Source organism: Pezoporus flaviventris, unplaced genomic scaffold, assembly GCF_033815535.1.
Source record: "Pezoporus flaviventris isolate CSIRO_AGI_PZ_B2104156 unplaced genomic scaffold, CSIRO_AGI_Pfla_v1 ptg000001l, whole genome shotgun sequence".
NCBI classification, from domain to species: Eukaryota; Metazoa; Chordata; class Aves; order Psittaciformes; family Psittacidae; genus Pezoporus; species Pezoporus flaviventris.
The window spans coordinates 22,718,097-22,735,070 of NW_026892549.1; the positions used below are offsets into that span (position 1 = coordinate 22,718,097).

Consider the following 16,974-nt stretch of genomic DNA (forward strand, 5'->3'; position numbering starts at 1 on the left):
TTTGTAATGCCTAACAAGTAATTCTAATTTTTTTGAAGTGGTTGCTGTGGACAAATTTGTACTGTCCAGTGCTACTGAAGCTAGTGCCAAACAAGTTAATTCATGTTTGAAAGATGAACAGAGGATCAGTGTTTTGCACAGGGTAGCTAGGGCAGCTGTAAAGCAAACCTTAAATTTAAGCTGTACTATTTCAGTATGGAAGCTTCCTTGCACAATGCTAGTTGAATGGTGAACGGTGAAGATAGTGGCCGGTTTGTGTCGCCTACTGCGCGTTGCCTGTAGGTCTCTTTGTGAGAAATTTTAGGCCAGCTTTTGCAGATCACTGAACATGCACAGGTGGAATTGACCTCTGTAGAGGTTTGTTGGCACATGAGAACCTTTGTGGTGTGAAATACTCAGAAAATTTGCTGGCTTTGTAATAATGTGTCAGAGGTTTTTTTTTGCTGCCTTAGTGGTGCAGTGGTTTCCAGTAGCATTCTAAGTGGAAATTTCCTTCTTTTCATGAGCTGTCTCATGTATATTTGTGTGTGTATATATGCATATATGTAATAGTAATCATAGTCAATATGTAATACAAGTGGGAAACATTTGAAAACAGTTGAATGTTCAAAGCATGTTCCTCTAGTACCATGATAAAATTAAGGCTTTCTATTTTATTACTTTTTTTAAGTTTCAGACCTCTTGTAAAATCACACTTTAAAACAAAGTTAGGTTGAAAGGCTGTTCTGGTCAGGATCACTGAGGAAGGCTATGCGTTTTGCGCCTCACCTGAGGGAAAGCTACTTAAGAAAGGTAACGGAATAAAAAAGGATGACTGTCAAGGAGAAATGGATAAATTGAGAAGAAGTGATAGCTTGAGAGTAGTATGGCAAGTAGAGCTTTTAAGTGTGGTTGGGAGACTTACGTGTTGAACTTTTACAAAGAAAAGCTCACCCCAAACGCACTTAAGAAGAAAATGAAATGTTCTAAGCACTCTGTATAAAAGGGTGTCCAGTATGAAGTTGGGAAGCTCTAAGTGAAATGACTGTAAACTCATCTTACTGCTGTAGTTTGCTATTCAACTTAACAGTATCAGTGTCTACATTTCCTGTCTGTTGAGGGTACAGCATTCACTTGTGAATTATTTTGTTTTCTAATTGTCCTATAGCAGTGATAGGGAAAACAGTGTAAATAACCAAGGAAGGAAAATCCATTATTCTGCACACCACGGATTTCTAGCCTGTCTTGTGAGCTGAATCAAATATTACTAGAAATTGGGCCCTTAAGGGTGGTCATAGTTTGCTAGTTACCCACCTGCTCTTAATTAAGCAGCATACAGCATGCCAGTCTTTCACGTTTGCTCAGTATAAACTACGGTGGTAAGAAGTCTTGATGAGACTTCCAGAAAGGATCTATCTGAGATTAAATAGTGAATGCTGGCTGGAAGGAAGAGGTAAGATTCTTGCTTTGACGTACTGCTTATATATGTTATTTTTGGAAGAACTAGAGAAGGTACTGACAAATTAGACTATAACCAGAAATGTTACTTTCACTTACTCTTCAAATTATTATTTGTCCAACAGAAGTAATAAGTTTTTTGCTTTCCATATTAGTATAGATGGAAGAAACCCAGCTCTTCATAGTGGGTGCTGTGATAATCACATCTGAGTTATTAACTATCCTAGCAGGCAATTTTTAATGTATGTATTTATGTAGTCATAAATCCTGAAACTAGTTTGTTTCTTTAATGGACTGAAACTACCCTTTATTTTCCTAGTATTAGTGGTGACTTAGCAATGCTAAAATAATTTGGCTTATGACTGAAAGAGCATTCTGGCTTGCCACTCTTGTTTTTTTCTGAGAAAAACATTGTATTTTGATTAAAGATATTGCTTTAGAATTAAAATGTGAATCAAGAATAATGCTGCAAGGGTCATGGAATAACACTAAATATGTACCTGCATAATCAGAGATTCAAAGATTGAAATCTGAGTAATCGAGTAGACACAAGTACTCTTTCTGGTGATTCTAATGTTCTTCTGGCTTGAGATTATGTTATGACATAAAATAAGAGTAAAGGTAAATTATTGAGAAATTACTAATGTACAAGAAAGATGAGAAAATATATGGTGGGATCTAGAAAGTATATCACATCAGAATATATTAATAGCTTTTTGAAAACTTCCAGCAATTTTGAGAATAATTTAAAAAATGGTTAAAAGAATAAGACCTCTGAGAAATTTTAGAAATAAATGAAGAGGGGAATAGAATTACAAAACCAATAACAGAGACAAGCTGGAATATAGAGGAAATCACACCTGGTGGAGGAAACCTGGGAAAATTTCACTGATAGCATTTCTATTATTGACTGAGCAATGAAGCAGTTTATTTTCCAAAAGCTTGAGCTAATTTATTTTCATATGGCTGGTGGGCTATGCAGATGAACTAAATCGATTGGTGTACATGAGACCTTAACGTTTACTTTTCTTATTTCTCTTTCATAAAGCAGAAGCTTAAGAAAATTATAGGTAATGAAAACCAGGCATTTAATCTGTCATGGAATAATTTTTAGCTTTGCCTATAAGCTGTAAAATCCTGTTAGAGGTCTGTTGTTACTCCAGATGGATTTTGGTCCTTGTCCTGGGATTTGGTAGTAAATCATTTAAAGTAAAGTTACAGTTTGTTTGGTAAGAGCGATAAATCACAGCTTCTCTCTTGAGATTATATCCGTGTGTTAGTCAAAGCATGATAAAGATGGTGAATCAATTAGGAAGAGGAAGATTAACAGCATTGTGTATTACATTATTATGCATTAGTGGAGTAAAATACAAAGTTTTAAAGAACTGATTTTTGGTATGTTTGAAGTCTTCATTGTAATTCATACTGGCATGAGATATTAAGTTAAAAATAGGAAAACTGCTGAGAAGTGAAAAAATACGATAGTATACCGTATGATATTTTAAAGGGGTACATTTCACATTTCTGGTATGAAATTAACAGCACTCTTAACACTAAGAGTGGTTAATTCTCTGAAATGAGTAATAGCTATCTCATGAAAACACACAATATTTATTAACTTACAAAACACCTTCATTTTATTGTGTTTATTTTTATAAAAATCCTTTGAGATTTTCTTTAAGAGACAAAGGATTTAATTAACAGATTTACTTGGGCATAGAAGGCTCTAACAGTAAAATATGCTATGGCAATAGCATGAAGATCAGAGGTGTATTTTTTTTTTTTAGACTGCACATGCCATATTTCCCATGAAACGTTTTCAGAAAAGAAATACCTCACATGTTCTAATTACTGATCCTTCTGTAAAAGACATATGGTTATGTGGGTTTTTTTCTGAATGGTGCTGTTCTCAACTCTCACACACAAATGATCAGAAATTGTCATTCAGAAAGTAGCATTTTAAAGCATGGTAGTAGTTCTTTATGTTTAGGAGAACAGGTCAATGCACACAGCAAGGAATGTTGCATTTATAATGAAACATGATGCAGTTATAGTTCTTTAAAAGTTGAAGATGTGGCAAACATTTTGATAATGGAATAATGGAGACTCCCTACCCCAACTATACTGTCTGTTCAAGACCATTAGGATTCAGAATATTAAGAGCAGAGCAACTGGGCGTAACAGTCTACATTCAACATCTGTTGTGCTGGAGTCCATTAGTGTTCAATTGCATCCTATTGTTTTTGGATTATTCAACCTCATTTCATTGTCATTGCTTTTGCTAGGGATTAATCAGCTGTTTACAACTACACCAAGTTCTGGGGTCATAAGGAAAACAATTGAGCTATAGTTCTAAATAAATATACAGTATTCAGTCTCTATTGAAAAAAGTTACTAATTTATGAATGCTGGTAACAATTTAATTAAGTTTGAAATCAATACAGATAATAAATCATTGCATGGCAGGGTTGTTTTTTGTTTTTTTTTACCTTTTGTGTATATAATAAAATGATGCTTCCTTGTAAGTTTATGTAGATAATGGTTTTAATAATACAAGTACTGTAAAAGAAATACGTTTTGATTATGAGTTGTGAGTGTATGTCTGGTGGCTTCTCTATCATTACAACTGATAGCAGAAATGATCCCTTACTGCCAGCAGACAGATTTCTTCACATGCTCTTTTATTGCATTTACTTATTTAGGGATATTACTAAAAAGACACTTCCCACCCCTGCACCCCCTGTAAAATACATGTACTTACTTTAATAAGGTGTATTAAACAGGACAGTTTTTATATAATTTGTATAATTACATGTTTCTGTGTATGTCTGTATCATGACCTATCTAAATGTTTTTACAGTCATTATTACATAAGTTCATAACTCGATCTTAACTGTTTAAATATATTTAAATTATTTTAATGACATTAGATTTGCTGACAGGCAAATACATAATGCCCATTCTCCTCAAGATACTAGTCTCTCTGCAGTGTTGCATACTTTAGACAATATTAAAATTCTGAAGGGCTCTGAAGTGTTTCTGATAAAGAGAGTCTACTTACTTTGGTACTGTGTAATGCAAGCCGGTAGTATTCCTGGCCATATACCATTAAGCTAATTCTCTTCTGTTTCATTAGAATAGGTATTTCTTCTACCCTTAATACTAAGTAGAATTTTCACATTTTGAAATATAAATACTACAATGCACAGAGATTTTTCTTTTTTCCCTGGGCTGCAACAGATTATCCTTTGAAAGGATCTTTTGCTTAACTGGCCAGGGGCTTGTGGGGCCAGCCAGACACTACTCCAGATGGCAAGTTGTTAGGGCTGGACAGACTGGCTTTGGAAGACTTCTCAACAGCTGAAGGCTGTGATGTTCGGATTTTACTGGTTTGGGTTTTTTTTCCCCCTGTAGTTCCCAGGGTGGGAAGGTACTGAGATGGAAGCAGAGTGCTGCCCGCCCACCTGCTACCACCTGTTTAGCTTTTGCAGTTTCTATAAAGCCGCATCTTGTCTGTAAGACACAATCATTGCTTGCCAGAAGGAGTCAAGAAAGGAGAGATTTCTGTTACGAAGTTATGTCTTCAGATTGCAACAGTTCATAATTTTGTGATACTCTTCTAAACTGAATCAGGACTTCTTTCATTTGAAATGGTCATTTGGAATTGAAATGTCTTTAATCTGTTAAGATCCTTTTTGGATTAAATGGACCGTTTTCTTCAGTAACATACATTTTGAGAATGGACATTTCATTGTTTTCTATCTCTGTGAGTTTAAAGTAATTAAAAGAATGAAAGCGCAAGACATTAAAAACTCTTTATTCTTTATTTAAACAATAAGAAGAAATTTTCAGACATTTTCAGAAGAGCCAGAAGACCTTTTATTTATCTTTTTTATTACTAGATGCTAAGAAAAATATCATATCATTGGCATCTGGAAACCCATTCAAGAGGTATGCAGGCTACACACATGAGTGCTTTCCCGACCACTTTTTAGATACCCAGTTTTTAAAAAGTAATCTTTGTGTCTGTGAAACTGAAGCTGCATCGAATATGAAAACCTGTAAATCCAGTCATTTGGATTCAGGCATGGAGTCAGACATCCAGTGCAGAAGTGGACCAGGCTGTGTTGTGAAGTGCAGTTCAGAAAGGATGGAAAGTGCTGCAAAGAGAAGACTCGCTGCCAATGCCAGGGAGAGAAGACGGATGCAAGGGCTGAACACAGCCTTTGATCGTTTGAGAAAGGTGGTTCCACAGTGGGGTCAAGATAAGAAGCTCTCCAAGTATGAGACCCTTCAGATGGCTTTGAGTTATATCATGGCTCTCACTAGAATCCTTGCTGAAGCAGAACGATACAGTACTGAAAGAGAATGGATTAGCCTTCACTGTGAACACTTTCATCCAGAGAGCTACCACCATTACACGGGACCAAAAATGGCAACAGACAGCGATCCATATGCACAGCGAATATTTGGTTATCACCCTTAACACTTTCAAATAGCTAATTAGAACTTTTTTTGAACTAAGAACATACAGCAGGGCAGATGTGTAATTTAATAATTAGCAAGAGTTAATCTGCTTGAATAAGGTAATACTGGCATTATAGTAGTTTATTCTTGTTTGCATCTTATACTAATTTGACAATAAATTTGTTTGAGAACTTTAAATCAAAATGCATTTAAGAAGATTGAATTTATTTAATCCTGGTGGAAAGCATACTTTTAATTTGAAATCCTTTTGATGGTTGTTTTCTAGTTCCTATAGTTCATTTAATTATTTTATTTAGTAAATTTTTGGTGGATTTTTTTTTTTTTTCTACTGTGGTGAATCATGACAGTATTTTCTACAAATCATGGGCTGGATTGGCCCGTGGTGTAATGGAATGGAATAACGTCGGAAATTAACTTCATTACATGTTTTTATTTTCCCGTCAGCTTTATAGTTACTCTTTGGTTTGTTTTCACATAAATGGCTCCCATGAGAAAAATTTGATAATGTATTGGGGTTCTAGTCCTCAGAGAACTAACCTTCTTAAACTTTGTAAGTTTGACATATGGGTTCCAAGTTTGTGTAGATTTGCTTTAATCTAATTAATGGTGTCTCTTGTATGCTCAAAAAAGAGCTATTTGCAAGTCATAGAAGGGATGTTTTTGTTTTCAGTGGCTGTAAAAGCCCATGTTATTATATACCATAAATGAGAATGCTCATGTGAAAATAACCTAAACCTCTAGATTTTTGTAGACTTTAAATGTTTGGATTTTGTTTTCTAATTTTATGTTATCTAGTAATGGTAACAGAGTTTGTAAGTCATAAATAAAGTGTTTTCTATGCTATGTCCTCACCAACTGCCTGAAATTCCTGCTCTAAGGAATTACTAGTGGATTTCCTACCACAAATGTTTTACTACTTCTGTCACAGTCCTTGTTGTTTATTAAAGGATCTACTAGGTAGTGGAGAAGGATATCCACTAGGAAATGATGCTTGCTTCCCAGTTAGTGTGTTTTATGTACCCTCTGAAAAACAGTCTTTAAAGATAAAAGTTTGGTAAAATGTTATAGAGCATTCTTGCAAAGCAGTTGAGTACATTTCAGCACTGGTGATGTCCTGTATCGCCTTTTATTTGTTTGCTTCTTTCACTTGTAGAGTATAGAGGGATCTGGGTAGAAAAGGGGGTGGGGAAGATCAAAAACTGAATAGACGCAAGATTGCTGGAGAAGCAGACGTGTTTGCAGCATGATGCAGAGTCTGCAGAAGTTCAGCTGCCAATGGCTGGTGTGATGGTGGCAGACTATGAGGCTGAAAAGTATTTTTGCTGGTGTTGCTGTGGGGAGTTCCCAGAAACAAGCCCTCGCTAGTGTTAGCCATGAGGGAGAAGGAGAAAAAGAGCTGCCGTCCCAGAACAGCTGTCCGTTGGTGGGTTTCCAACAGGGAAGCCTGGCAGGTTCCCTGCTGGCTGCTGCCATGTCTCATGTTTTAGAATTCTTCCAAATGACAAACGAATAGCTTTGATATGAGTTACTTTCAACAACTGAGCAGCTTTCAGCGAAAAACAAAAGCATTAATAGAAACAAAGCCCTGTTTTGGGGGAGAGGGACTCTGCTGGAGGAACAGTTGCATGCAAAGATCTGATCTTCCTGTCTGACTTCTCTCAGAACCCTTATTGGCATTTTGCGCTTGGTCACTGTATTGCAGACTCATGCTTTTCCTGAGGAGGGAATTGGACTGTTCCTGGAGTGAAAGCTGCTGGGACAGCATTTCAGGGTAGATTAAACACATACACAAGAGGCACTGTATATTCTGAGCAACTCTCTCCTTTAAACACTGGAATTCAGGAATGTTTTTAACACATACTTTAGCCTCTCTAAAGGTAATGGATAGTACTGATTATTTAAGTGTGTGCTTTTTTCTTCTTAGGAATTACATTAGATCTTTACCAGCCAACAGAAAGTGGATTTAGCCTTCTGGGAGTATGAAGTCATGTTACTGATTTCTTCGCTTACGTTTATATATATGGAGAATAGAATTAGTTGCTGTCCATCATGTAGCCAACTTGATACTGTTTGAATTTTACTCATCACTAAAGGGCAAGTTTATATCTGTAATAATAATTAATGCAATCCTTAAATAATTAGATGATGTGCTGTATTACAGTAGATTATTAGCTGTAAACATTAGCTGCGAGACATTCTCACCTGCACTGCTAGCATAGTAGTGGCTTTTCTGTCCTGAAACGAGAATATGACGCAAATAAATTGTGCAATTATATGACATGGAAGACTTAGCTTAGTGAAAGATAGCCTTTTAAACCTTAGGTGGAAGGGTAATACGATACAAAGCTATAAATACCAGAATAGTGTGCAGGAATGGTACTGGTGCATTTCTGCACTAGTATTGTATAATTCGATTCTGTGGGACATGACAATGCAGTTTATATGTAATTTACATAGAAGTACCTAATATAAATTTCTTTTCAGATTGCGTTTCTTCCATGCAGTGTTGTAATTTACTATGTACTGCATATGATGATAGATATAATTATAAAAATAATGGTTTAGTATGTAGTGAATGGTTAGATGAATGATAGTAAGTTCACATAAAAAGGAATAAACCAATACAAATCATAAAATATTTGTGGCCATATTACCAAAAATTATTAAGAATTGAAGCCAAAGTCCTAAAAAGCACTCCACTGCAGTACATAGTTTGTGAACACTTGCAAATCAGGTCATTGCATCAATTTCTGGTGTTTAATAATGTGGTAAGATTATAATGCCTTTTCTCTTAGATTTGATTGTGCTAATGGAATGTTTTATTGATCTCTATTGATGATAATTAGTAATATTACTAGTGGGAAAATAGTGCTTTTATATAATGCTGTAGGTTTTTTTGTTTCTTGGGAGGGTGCAGTGTTGAGCTAGATGTTGGGATTTCCAATTTGCTGTAGTACTGAAGACAGCAGAGTAGTTCTTTGTAGTGTATAGACAGCTCTCTGTCTATTGATGACTTGTCAAAGCCTTTTGGGGAGTGAATTGGGGTGAGGATGAAGTTTAAACATAAAAAATTCTTTCTGAAGGCAGTCTGAAAAGCAGAAACTATCCATGCTGTTTTGGACTTCTAAACCACAACTGTTCAGGAAATCATAGGTTCATTTTCGTAGCTTTCCTTTACAAATTCCTTAATGACACTTTGTGAAATGTAAATTTGACTGTTTAAGTTTAACTTGGGTTTGATTATTGCTCTCAAATATGTTCCCCACTGGCTGTTTGTGGGGAATAAGGGCTGTGACTGTCTATACTGGACTTTACTGGTATAGGTGTTTGAAGCCCCCTCCTCTTAAATAATTATGGCTGCCAGTGACCCTCCAAATGAAGAAAAAGCTTAGATGCTCAGAGCTAGGTGTGTTCTTAGTGACTGAGTTTGTCTGCTTGTGACTTTTGTCCCACTGAACAGCAGTGCAAACCCAAAATACTTCTATTTGTGGTATCGGTACATTGTAATTCTAAACCTACGTTATTGTGAAAACAGTGGGGATGTGAAATGCTTGCTTCATTAAATATTTGTTGCATACTGCACACATACATGTTTTACTATTGAAATCCAGTGTGAAATTCTAATGGGCTATTTGCGGGAAATTAAACTTTATTCTTCTAGAAGGTTCACACTGCAGGGGTTTCTATTTGAAGTAGCTATGGATACTCTGCTTCTGTGCTTCTTTGAATTATATTACCCTATTCTAACAAGGTGACCAGAGTTATTTTTGAACTCAAAACTAGAGTGACATTTTTAACTGCAGTGACTTTTCAGTGGCTGAGAGCAGAACTAGGATAGCACATTCCTCAGATGTATGTTTGTAATGAAAAGACAGTGGTTTCTTCCTAAGTATTGAAGTCATCAGTGAGTATGTATTAGCAGCATATCTTACAACTTCAATTAATTCCAATTTCAGGCTTCTATTTCCCATTTCACCATTTATAAGGTATTTAGGGCACAGACCATCTTGTACTATACACACATACAGGGCAAAGCTCAGTTTTGGACTGGAATTGTTAAATAGTGCTGCAGTACAAATTCTGAAAAGTAAAAATGCTGCTAACCCTGGTTATACTCTTGAAAGTCAATGACATTACAACTGCTTCATGTAGGCAAGCATGAGTATCATTAGATTTTTTTAGTGAAGTTTCCTATACCTTCTTAAGTAAAACTTCTGTGGTGAAACCTTTGTGGAACTCCTGTAGTGTAATGTGATTCACTAGGCACAAAGAATAATACAATTTTCAGTCAGATTTTTGATTTTCCAAAGTAAGCTTTTTCCTTCAGGTAAGCAGTCTTAGGTTAGGTTTTCAGCTACTTGAGCTAAGCGACATGGATGCAGTTTGCTGTAATTTAGGAGTGAAATTTATCTAGATTTTTTTTTTCCTTTTTTTTAATCCAGTAAGAATTTACAGAACAGCATCTGTTTTCTCTAATTATGTTCAGCTGTTCTATCTCTACAGAATATTCAGGAAAAAAAAATGTACAGAGAATAGACATGTTTATTCATTGGAGAAGCTGTCCAGTGTTTCCTCTACACAGGTATCTTGTAAGAAATATTGATTTGACCTCGTACTTGGACACTTTTAAAAACATGCCTTATGTTTGTAACTTTAACTACATATCAAGAAAACATGGCTTAAAAAAACCCCATGTATAATATTTAAATATATTTTCTACCAAAGAGTACATTTTAATATTGTCTGTTTTTTTTTTCCTGGTTTGTACTTCAGTTTTCATTTGTACAGAAACTAGCATACAAAATATATCATACACAGAGTTTGCTTAAAAAATCTGGATATGTAACTCCAAGGAGTAAGAAGTTCATTTTTGAATGGCTTCCTGCCATTTTTTCCAAGATTTCAGAATGTCTTCAGTATTTTTCCATTTCTTTGCAAAGCTGTGTTGCCTGCTGCTAAGGACTGTGTGATCCTAAAGGATGGTCAGTTTCTGAACAGAATTTCCCACTGGTGTAAATGGAGAACTCCACTTAAATTCACAGAACATACAGCCCACGATTTCTTTGTATTATGCAATAAGTAGTTCTTTATAGCGGACTTGAAATATAAAGGCGTTACTAAAAGCAGCTTGTGTCGCTTAGAGGAAATCGTAAAATGTGTAGTAGCTGCTTTAACCCATGGAGATGTAGCTGAGGTTATCAGAAGAAGAAAGCATAATTTAAAACCAAAGTGAATTGATACGAAGAATTGATCAAAACCCCAACAACGGCATTTCATAACTACCTTCTGGAAGCATAGCTTTTGTATAACTTGACAGTATTTTATTTTTTCTATTAAATATTGTAAGGCCTGTTTCCATTAATCAGCTGTCACAGAAAAGTTCTGAGGATACGTCTGATCTTATTGCACACTGTCAAAATTATTTGAGCACGTGAAGAACACAGTCTTGTATGCAACTCTGAAGCATTTATTGAAGTTTAGGTGAGACGAAGGGAAATACATTACTGAACAGGCAAGTATTTGTTTTTTCCTTTCATATGCACTTAAAATATACTTTAAAGCTGACATTAACATTTTCCTTCCCAGTGAGAATGAAGTTGGACCAAATAAAAAAAATAAAATAACAACTTTAATAAAGAAAAAAATATAAAATAGAATTTTAAGGCTCAAAGTGAACATCTTTGTATTGTAAATAGTAAGGCAATTACAATGAATCACTTCTCAACTATTTAACAGTTAAAATGTAGGTCTTGTTAATAAAGTCTTATGAAGGCATTTTCCAGAAACACTTTTGAACGTGGTAGCATTAAGAACACAGTTCTTAAAGGAATTCTTATGCCAGATCTATTGCTTTGAAGTAACTGATTACTGTAAACAGTTGGGATTGGCAATTGTTTACATAGTAGGATAAAAACTGGAGACTTGGCTTTTCATATTTGAAGTGTGTGCTCTCCTCATGTTAGTACATGTGAGGCATTCGGAAGGTATGCTCCACCTTCTATATGGAAGCAAAGGAATTCAATCCAGCTATTTTAAGCCAGGAAGTCCAACGACGTCAGTGCAAACTGCTGTGTGGTGCTGCTGAGCACTGGGTCTGCACCAAGCTGGACCAGAATTTTAAAGCAAAGATAATACTTCTGCTTTCTAGAACTGCAATACAAAAATCATTTCTACTCTTCTTTGAAATACACTGTGTCTCTCTATGTAAAACCAGGACTAGAAGGAAACAGGAAACAAAGGGCACTGATTGAGAAAACACTGAGAGGTTACAAACCTGGGCATTTCTGTATCTTACTGATAGAACATTATGCTCCGCATTGTGGTGATTTAATGGACTTTTGGAAGAATATAGCTAACACTGACTTCAGTGGAAGTTCTAACATTAATTTTTCTTGTTGCAGTAGCCTGCCCTGAATAAGAGAATGAAATACCATGCAAGAGTGAAGTCAAATCAGTTATTCAATTAAACAAAAACAATGAACAGCCAAGCTGTTCAGGAAGGGAGCACAGTTACAAGTCTCAAGTGATAAGACAGTGCCATCCTCCACAGGACATGATCTCAGACAGCATCGCATGTTTTGTGACAGCTCAGTGTTGTCTCTGCTGCTTACACAAGCCTTTTTCCCATGGCTTTTCCATCAGTTAGCAGCATCACCATAATTTTTTTGTCCTTTTCCAGCAAGTTGTCTTTGTGATGAGGACATCAATACTACTAATTAACAGTATTTACATCCATCTACATCAGCTTCCTTTACATACACCTTTTACAGGCTCAGTATACGCAGAGGAGAAATGTCCTGTAGCAGTTAACATGCAAAATTACTACAGAACATTTGGAGTCAGGCTATGATTTTGTTTGCATCAGGCGCACTGAAAGTTATTGAAATTACTGACTTCTGCATTATATAGGGAGGTGTGATGGGTAAAGTTTTGATCCTTTTGCTAGTAAATACTGTCAAGGGGATGATATTATAGTTCAGCTGATGAATTTTGGTGATCCGCACTCTGTAGCCTACCTCTCAGGGAAACTTCTGGGGCCTCTTCCTGAATGACTAAGGATTAATCCTTGTTACACAGATGTTTTTGAAAAATCTTTCAACACTGGACTTTGTCCTCCAACTTCCAAAGAACTGAATGTATATTTTAAAAAAGCACTGTACCACTTCATCCTCATCTTGTCAGTTCAGGTTATAATGATGTAAGTTTGGGAACATTCCACTGAAATCATGGAGAAAAGGTTGAAGAGATGTGGTTTACATATTTTCTCTGCGCACTTTGTCTTTTAATTTGTACTGAGTTTTTTGGGGGGGGTGTCTGACTTTGTAAAGTGGGAGAACCAGTAATATTAAAAAGTCAGTATTAATTTATTAATTAATGTCAGTAATATTAAAAAGTATGATTCCAGCACTGGTAACCAGTTATTTGCTAATAGTATTTCTTTTTTTCTAAACTATGTAAAGAACTCTGATTAAAGTGATCACTCTTGTAGCTAGAATTGCCTCACAGGGTATATCCCAGTTAAAACAGGAAAAGGTTGTACTTACTTGAATTCTTAGTTTCTACTCAGTCAATAGGTAATTTAATCCACATAGAGTAGTCAGAGAGGCAGTGGAAAGTAAAATAAATTAGAAAGTACAGAGTGATATAGGTCTGAAGAAACCTCTGGAGGTCATCTTGTCCGACCTCTCACTCCAAGCTAGGCAAGGGAGCCACAGGGGAGTTCTAAGCAGACAATCCATTGACTAAGCCTGTGCTAGGTGTAAAGCCTGATGGCTGATACACAGCCTGGAATACGTTGGATCAAAATGTACTTTTCAGTTCTGGCATGAAATAAGGGGGAGACCAGGTCTGTACATGGGAGTAGAATTTGATCTTCTACTTTCTACTTCCCAACAGCACTGGATTAAACAAGCAAAACTCAGTGACTTACCTTGGATTATTTTCACAGGAGGAGTTACTAATATGGGACACTTTAAATTTTGGGTTGTCCAACTCTGACTCAGTCTAGGTTTGGTTTTGGAATCCCTAAGTCATCCTAAAAACAACTGAAGGTAGAGGAGCAGTAGGTTCTTTAGCCTAGAAAATCAGACCCACAATGTGTCTTAAATTGGGCACCCTGTAACTGAAATCACTTGAATCAATGCAGAACTTTTAATAGCCATTAGTTTTATCTTGTTTGCCAGGGAGGAGGTACAACACAGGCAACAACTGGTGTTTCTGCTTTCCCGCTGAAATATCTGCACATTGGTTTATTTCCCAAGATAAGAATGGATTTGAGTTTTGTGGTCTGTTTGGTCTGGGGTGACTCTTCTGTGGTTTGTAACAAAAGCATGAACATTATAATGATGGTTTTGTTTTATGGTCTTCACTCAGGTAGGAACAATATGAGAAATTAACTTCCTCCAAACCCTTAGGGAACCAGCAGTTGGAACCAACATAAGCTGTATTTGTAGGAAACCCAATAAAGGACTATCTCTTTCTCAGTCTCTGCCTGTATCCAGTATCCTTTTGCTCTAAAGAGAACTCATTATTTTCTTTGCATATGTGATTTTTTTAAAGTTATATTTTTTATTTGAAAAACTGCAGATGAGGCCTAAAATGAAACTACCTGTTAATTTTTCTTGTACTCTCTGTGACTTTAATCAGGACTTCACTGCATTCTCTAGCCATGGTGAAAGCGGTAAGCAAGAACTGCTTGAAAACAACGTCCAAAGAAGAGGGACAGCAGTAATTTAAAGGTGCAGGAAATAATCTTAGACATTCACGGATTCTAACTCCTGGGAGGTATTAACGCAAGCGTGTAGATGCTAAATATGCTTGTATCAATCATTAAGTGTTGTCACTTAACACCTTCTGTTGCCCTTTCAATAAATTCCCTTATTTATTACTATGATCAGTTATAATAGGGTTTTTAGCTCTTTGCACATAACTGTTGCTTAACTTCATAACTTTTGTATATTAACAGAATTTTCTCTTTATAGAAGGCACCACATTTGTGGTAATTTCCATAATGATGATGAAAATTTAAATTCCACCCGATCATATTTCCTTTTCAGTTAGTTAAAAAATGAGCTAGATGGCAGATGCATTTTTAATTTAGTCATGTTAAAAATGAGGAAAAAAGGTATTTTTTAAAATGGTATTAAATGGTATTTTAAACCCACAAAGCTACAAACTTCATATCATCTGTGTTTGAAGTCAGAAAATCATTAACATTTCAAAGAAAAAATATGAAGCACATCTGGAAAACAGTTTCAGCTATGGGCTCCTGAGAACATGCTTCAGACAACAGGAATTTTGGTTTCCTATGTTAGCATCCTATGCATGTGCCCGGTCCCTTAATTTATGAATCCTTACACCGTGAGTACAGTTCATGGAATACACACACACACACACACACAAATATAAATATATAGAGTATACAGCTGCACCTACATTATACACTATATCTAGTCTTGAGTTCAAAAATTCAAAGATTATTGGTATATTAATATATAAAAATGAGTTACATCTTTTCCCTGTAACTTGTGCTTTGTGATTATCTGGCATATTTTTTAGCATTACATTCAAAGTCTTGTTGTATACGCTCATTCAGGATTATTGTTGTTGTAATTGTCAATGTTTTCACTGGCAGTACTCCAGCTAATCATCAATCCTTAACATGGCATGCTACAGTACAGTAGCTTTAATTCAAGCAGTAAAAGTGGTATTGGCTTTTAGGTGCTGAAAACTATGTTTACTATGTAATTCTTAGCAAACTACACAGTACTGAATTTATTGCACGACACTCCATACCACAATTATCCTGCAGTAAAATAATATGTAAAAGTCTTGTATGATCTGTTACTTGCAACATTTGTTGCAGCAGTACACTTAATTACAAACAAGTTGCTTGTAAACATTGAGCATCTTGACTTGTACGTCTTTTTTGGTTTGGGCTTTTTTTTTTCTGTTTGGGTTTGTTACCCCTTCCCTTCCAACCCCACCCCCCACCTTCTAATATCTCTGCAGGTGTAACTGGAACAATTGTTTTTCAAAGTTCTTCACTCTCCACCAACTTTTGGGTTGGTGATGAAAGCAGCATAGGGCTTTCAGTAGTTGGGAAGGCAGAAAAAATGTCAAGTCCTTGACCCGTCAGGCTTGCATACCGGCTACCACCAGGTCGAAGCTTTATTGGTTGTGGAATTTGATGATGCCACTGAGCTGAAGCAACAGAAACAGAATAGACTGTATAAACCTCTCATTAAGTTAGCAATGAAACAACAGAAATCAGTGCACACAACTGAAAGCTGATTTCAACATCCTTGGACAGAGCACAGCATTGTGGCTCCCTGTTTTAAGCTTTCTTTCTTAAAATATTCATATAGTTTATATGTTGAGTATTTTTGTTGAAGTCCACAGATGGAATTTCATCCATTTCAGTTCAGTGGTAATCGTTACATGGATTTTACTAAGTCCAAAATTCAATCATTTATTCTTTGGAGCCTTCTCCAAAGCTCTTGCAATCATAACTAAAACTGTACCATAGCATGAAGAGAGATGAACAGACTGGACATGGGTTTGATTTTTGATTTTTGATTTTGTGCTACTCTGGTCTTCGGGGGATTTTTCTCCTTGAATTTTTTTTTTTTTTTTTTTTGGTTGGGTGTTTTTTTTGTGTGGTTGGTTGGTTGGTTGGTTGTGTTTTTTTTTGGTGGTATTTAATTTCAAAGTAGTAATATAGGGATTTTATTTAAAGAAGTGATTACAATTTTTATTTCCCTCTACTACTTACGACTAGTTACAAGTTTCCCAGATTTTTTTAAAGATACTGAAAGAAGTGTAATCCAAACACATTCAGCAATTTAAAACTGACATTCAGCATGTTCCCATATGAACAAAGACTGTTACAATTTTGTATGAATATCTAGCTACTATATAATATGTAATAGTTACAATTCTTAAAACACTTCAGAAGGGGAGATTGATATTATCATTGCTGGTATTTATCCATATAAATCCTCCATGTCTGCCCACAAACGGGACAAACGTATCTGTGAGCAATTGAAA

The 16,974-nt window shown here is 35.8% G+C and overlaps 3 protein-coding genes across 7 annotated transcripts in view; 2 read left to right on the plus strand and 1 right to left on the minus strand.

Annotated features, from left to right (window-relative positions):
* PBLD (phenazine biosynthesis like protein domain containing) overlaps window positions 1-16,974 on the plus strand; it is a 68,243-nt gene that overhangs the window by 26,659 nt on the left and 24,610 nt on the right. The gene's annotated exons all lie outside the window — the stretch shown is intronic.
* Window positions 4,215-6,768, plus strand: ATOH7 (atonal bHLH transcription factor 7). The gene has a single exon (XM_061448448.1). It carries the CDS (start codon window positions 5,489-5,491, stop codon window positions 5,921-5,923), a length of 435 nt encoding a protein of 144 aa, XP_061304432.1. The 5' UTR covers window positions 4,215-5,488; the 3' UTR covers window positions 5,924-6,768.
* MYPN (myopalladin) overlaps window positions 15,312-16,974 on the minus strand; it is a 74,419-nt gene continuing 72,756 nt past the window's right edge. For all 3 annotated transcript variants that reach the window (XM_061448303.1, XM_061448289.1, XM_061448295.1), the window contains one exon: window positions 15,312-16,128. In XM_061448303.1, coding sequence (XP_061304287.1) covers window positions 15,959-16,128 — 170 coding nt within the window. In that variant the 3' untranslated portion in view covers window positions 15,312-15,958. The remainder of the gene's footprint in view (window positions 16,129-16,974) is intronic.

Bases quoted from the DNA above. Each gene is read 5' to 3' on its own strand.
- ATOH7 (XM_061448448.1), top strand. From the start codon at position 5,489: ATGAAAACCTGTAAATCCAGTCATTTGGATTCAGGCATGGAGTCAGAC.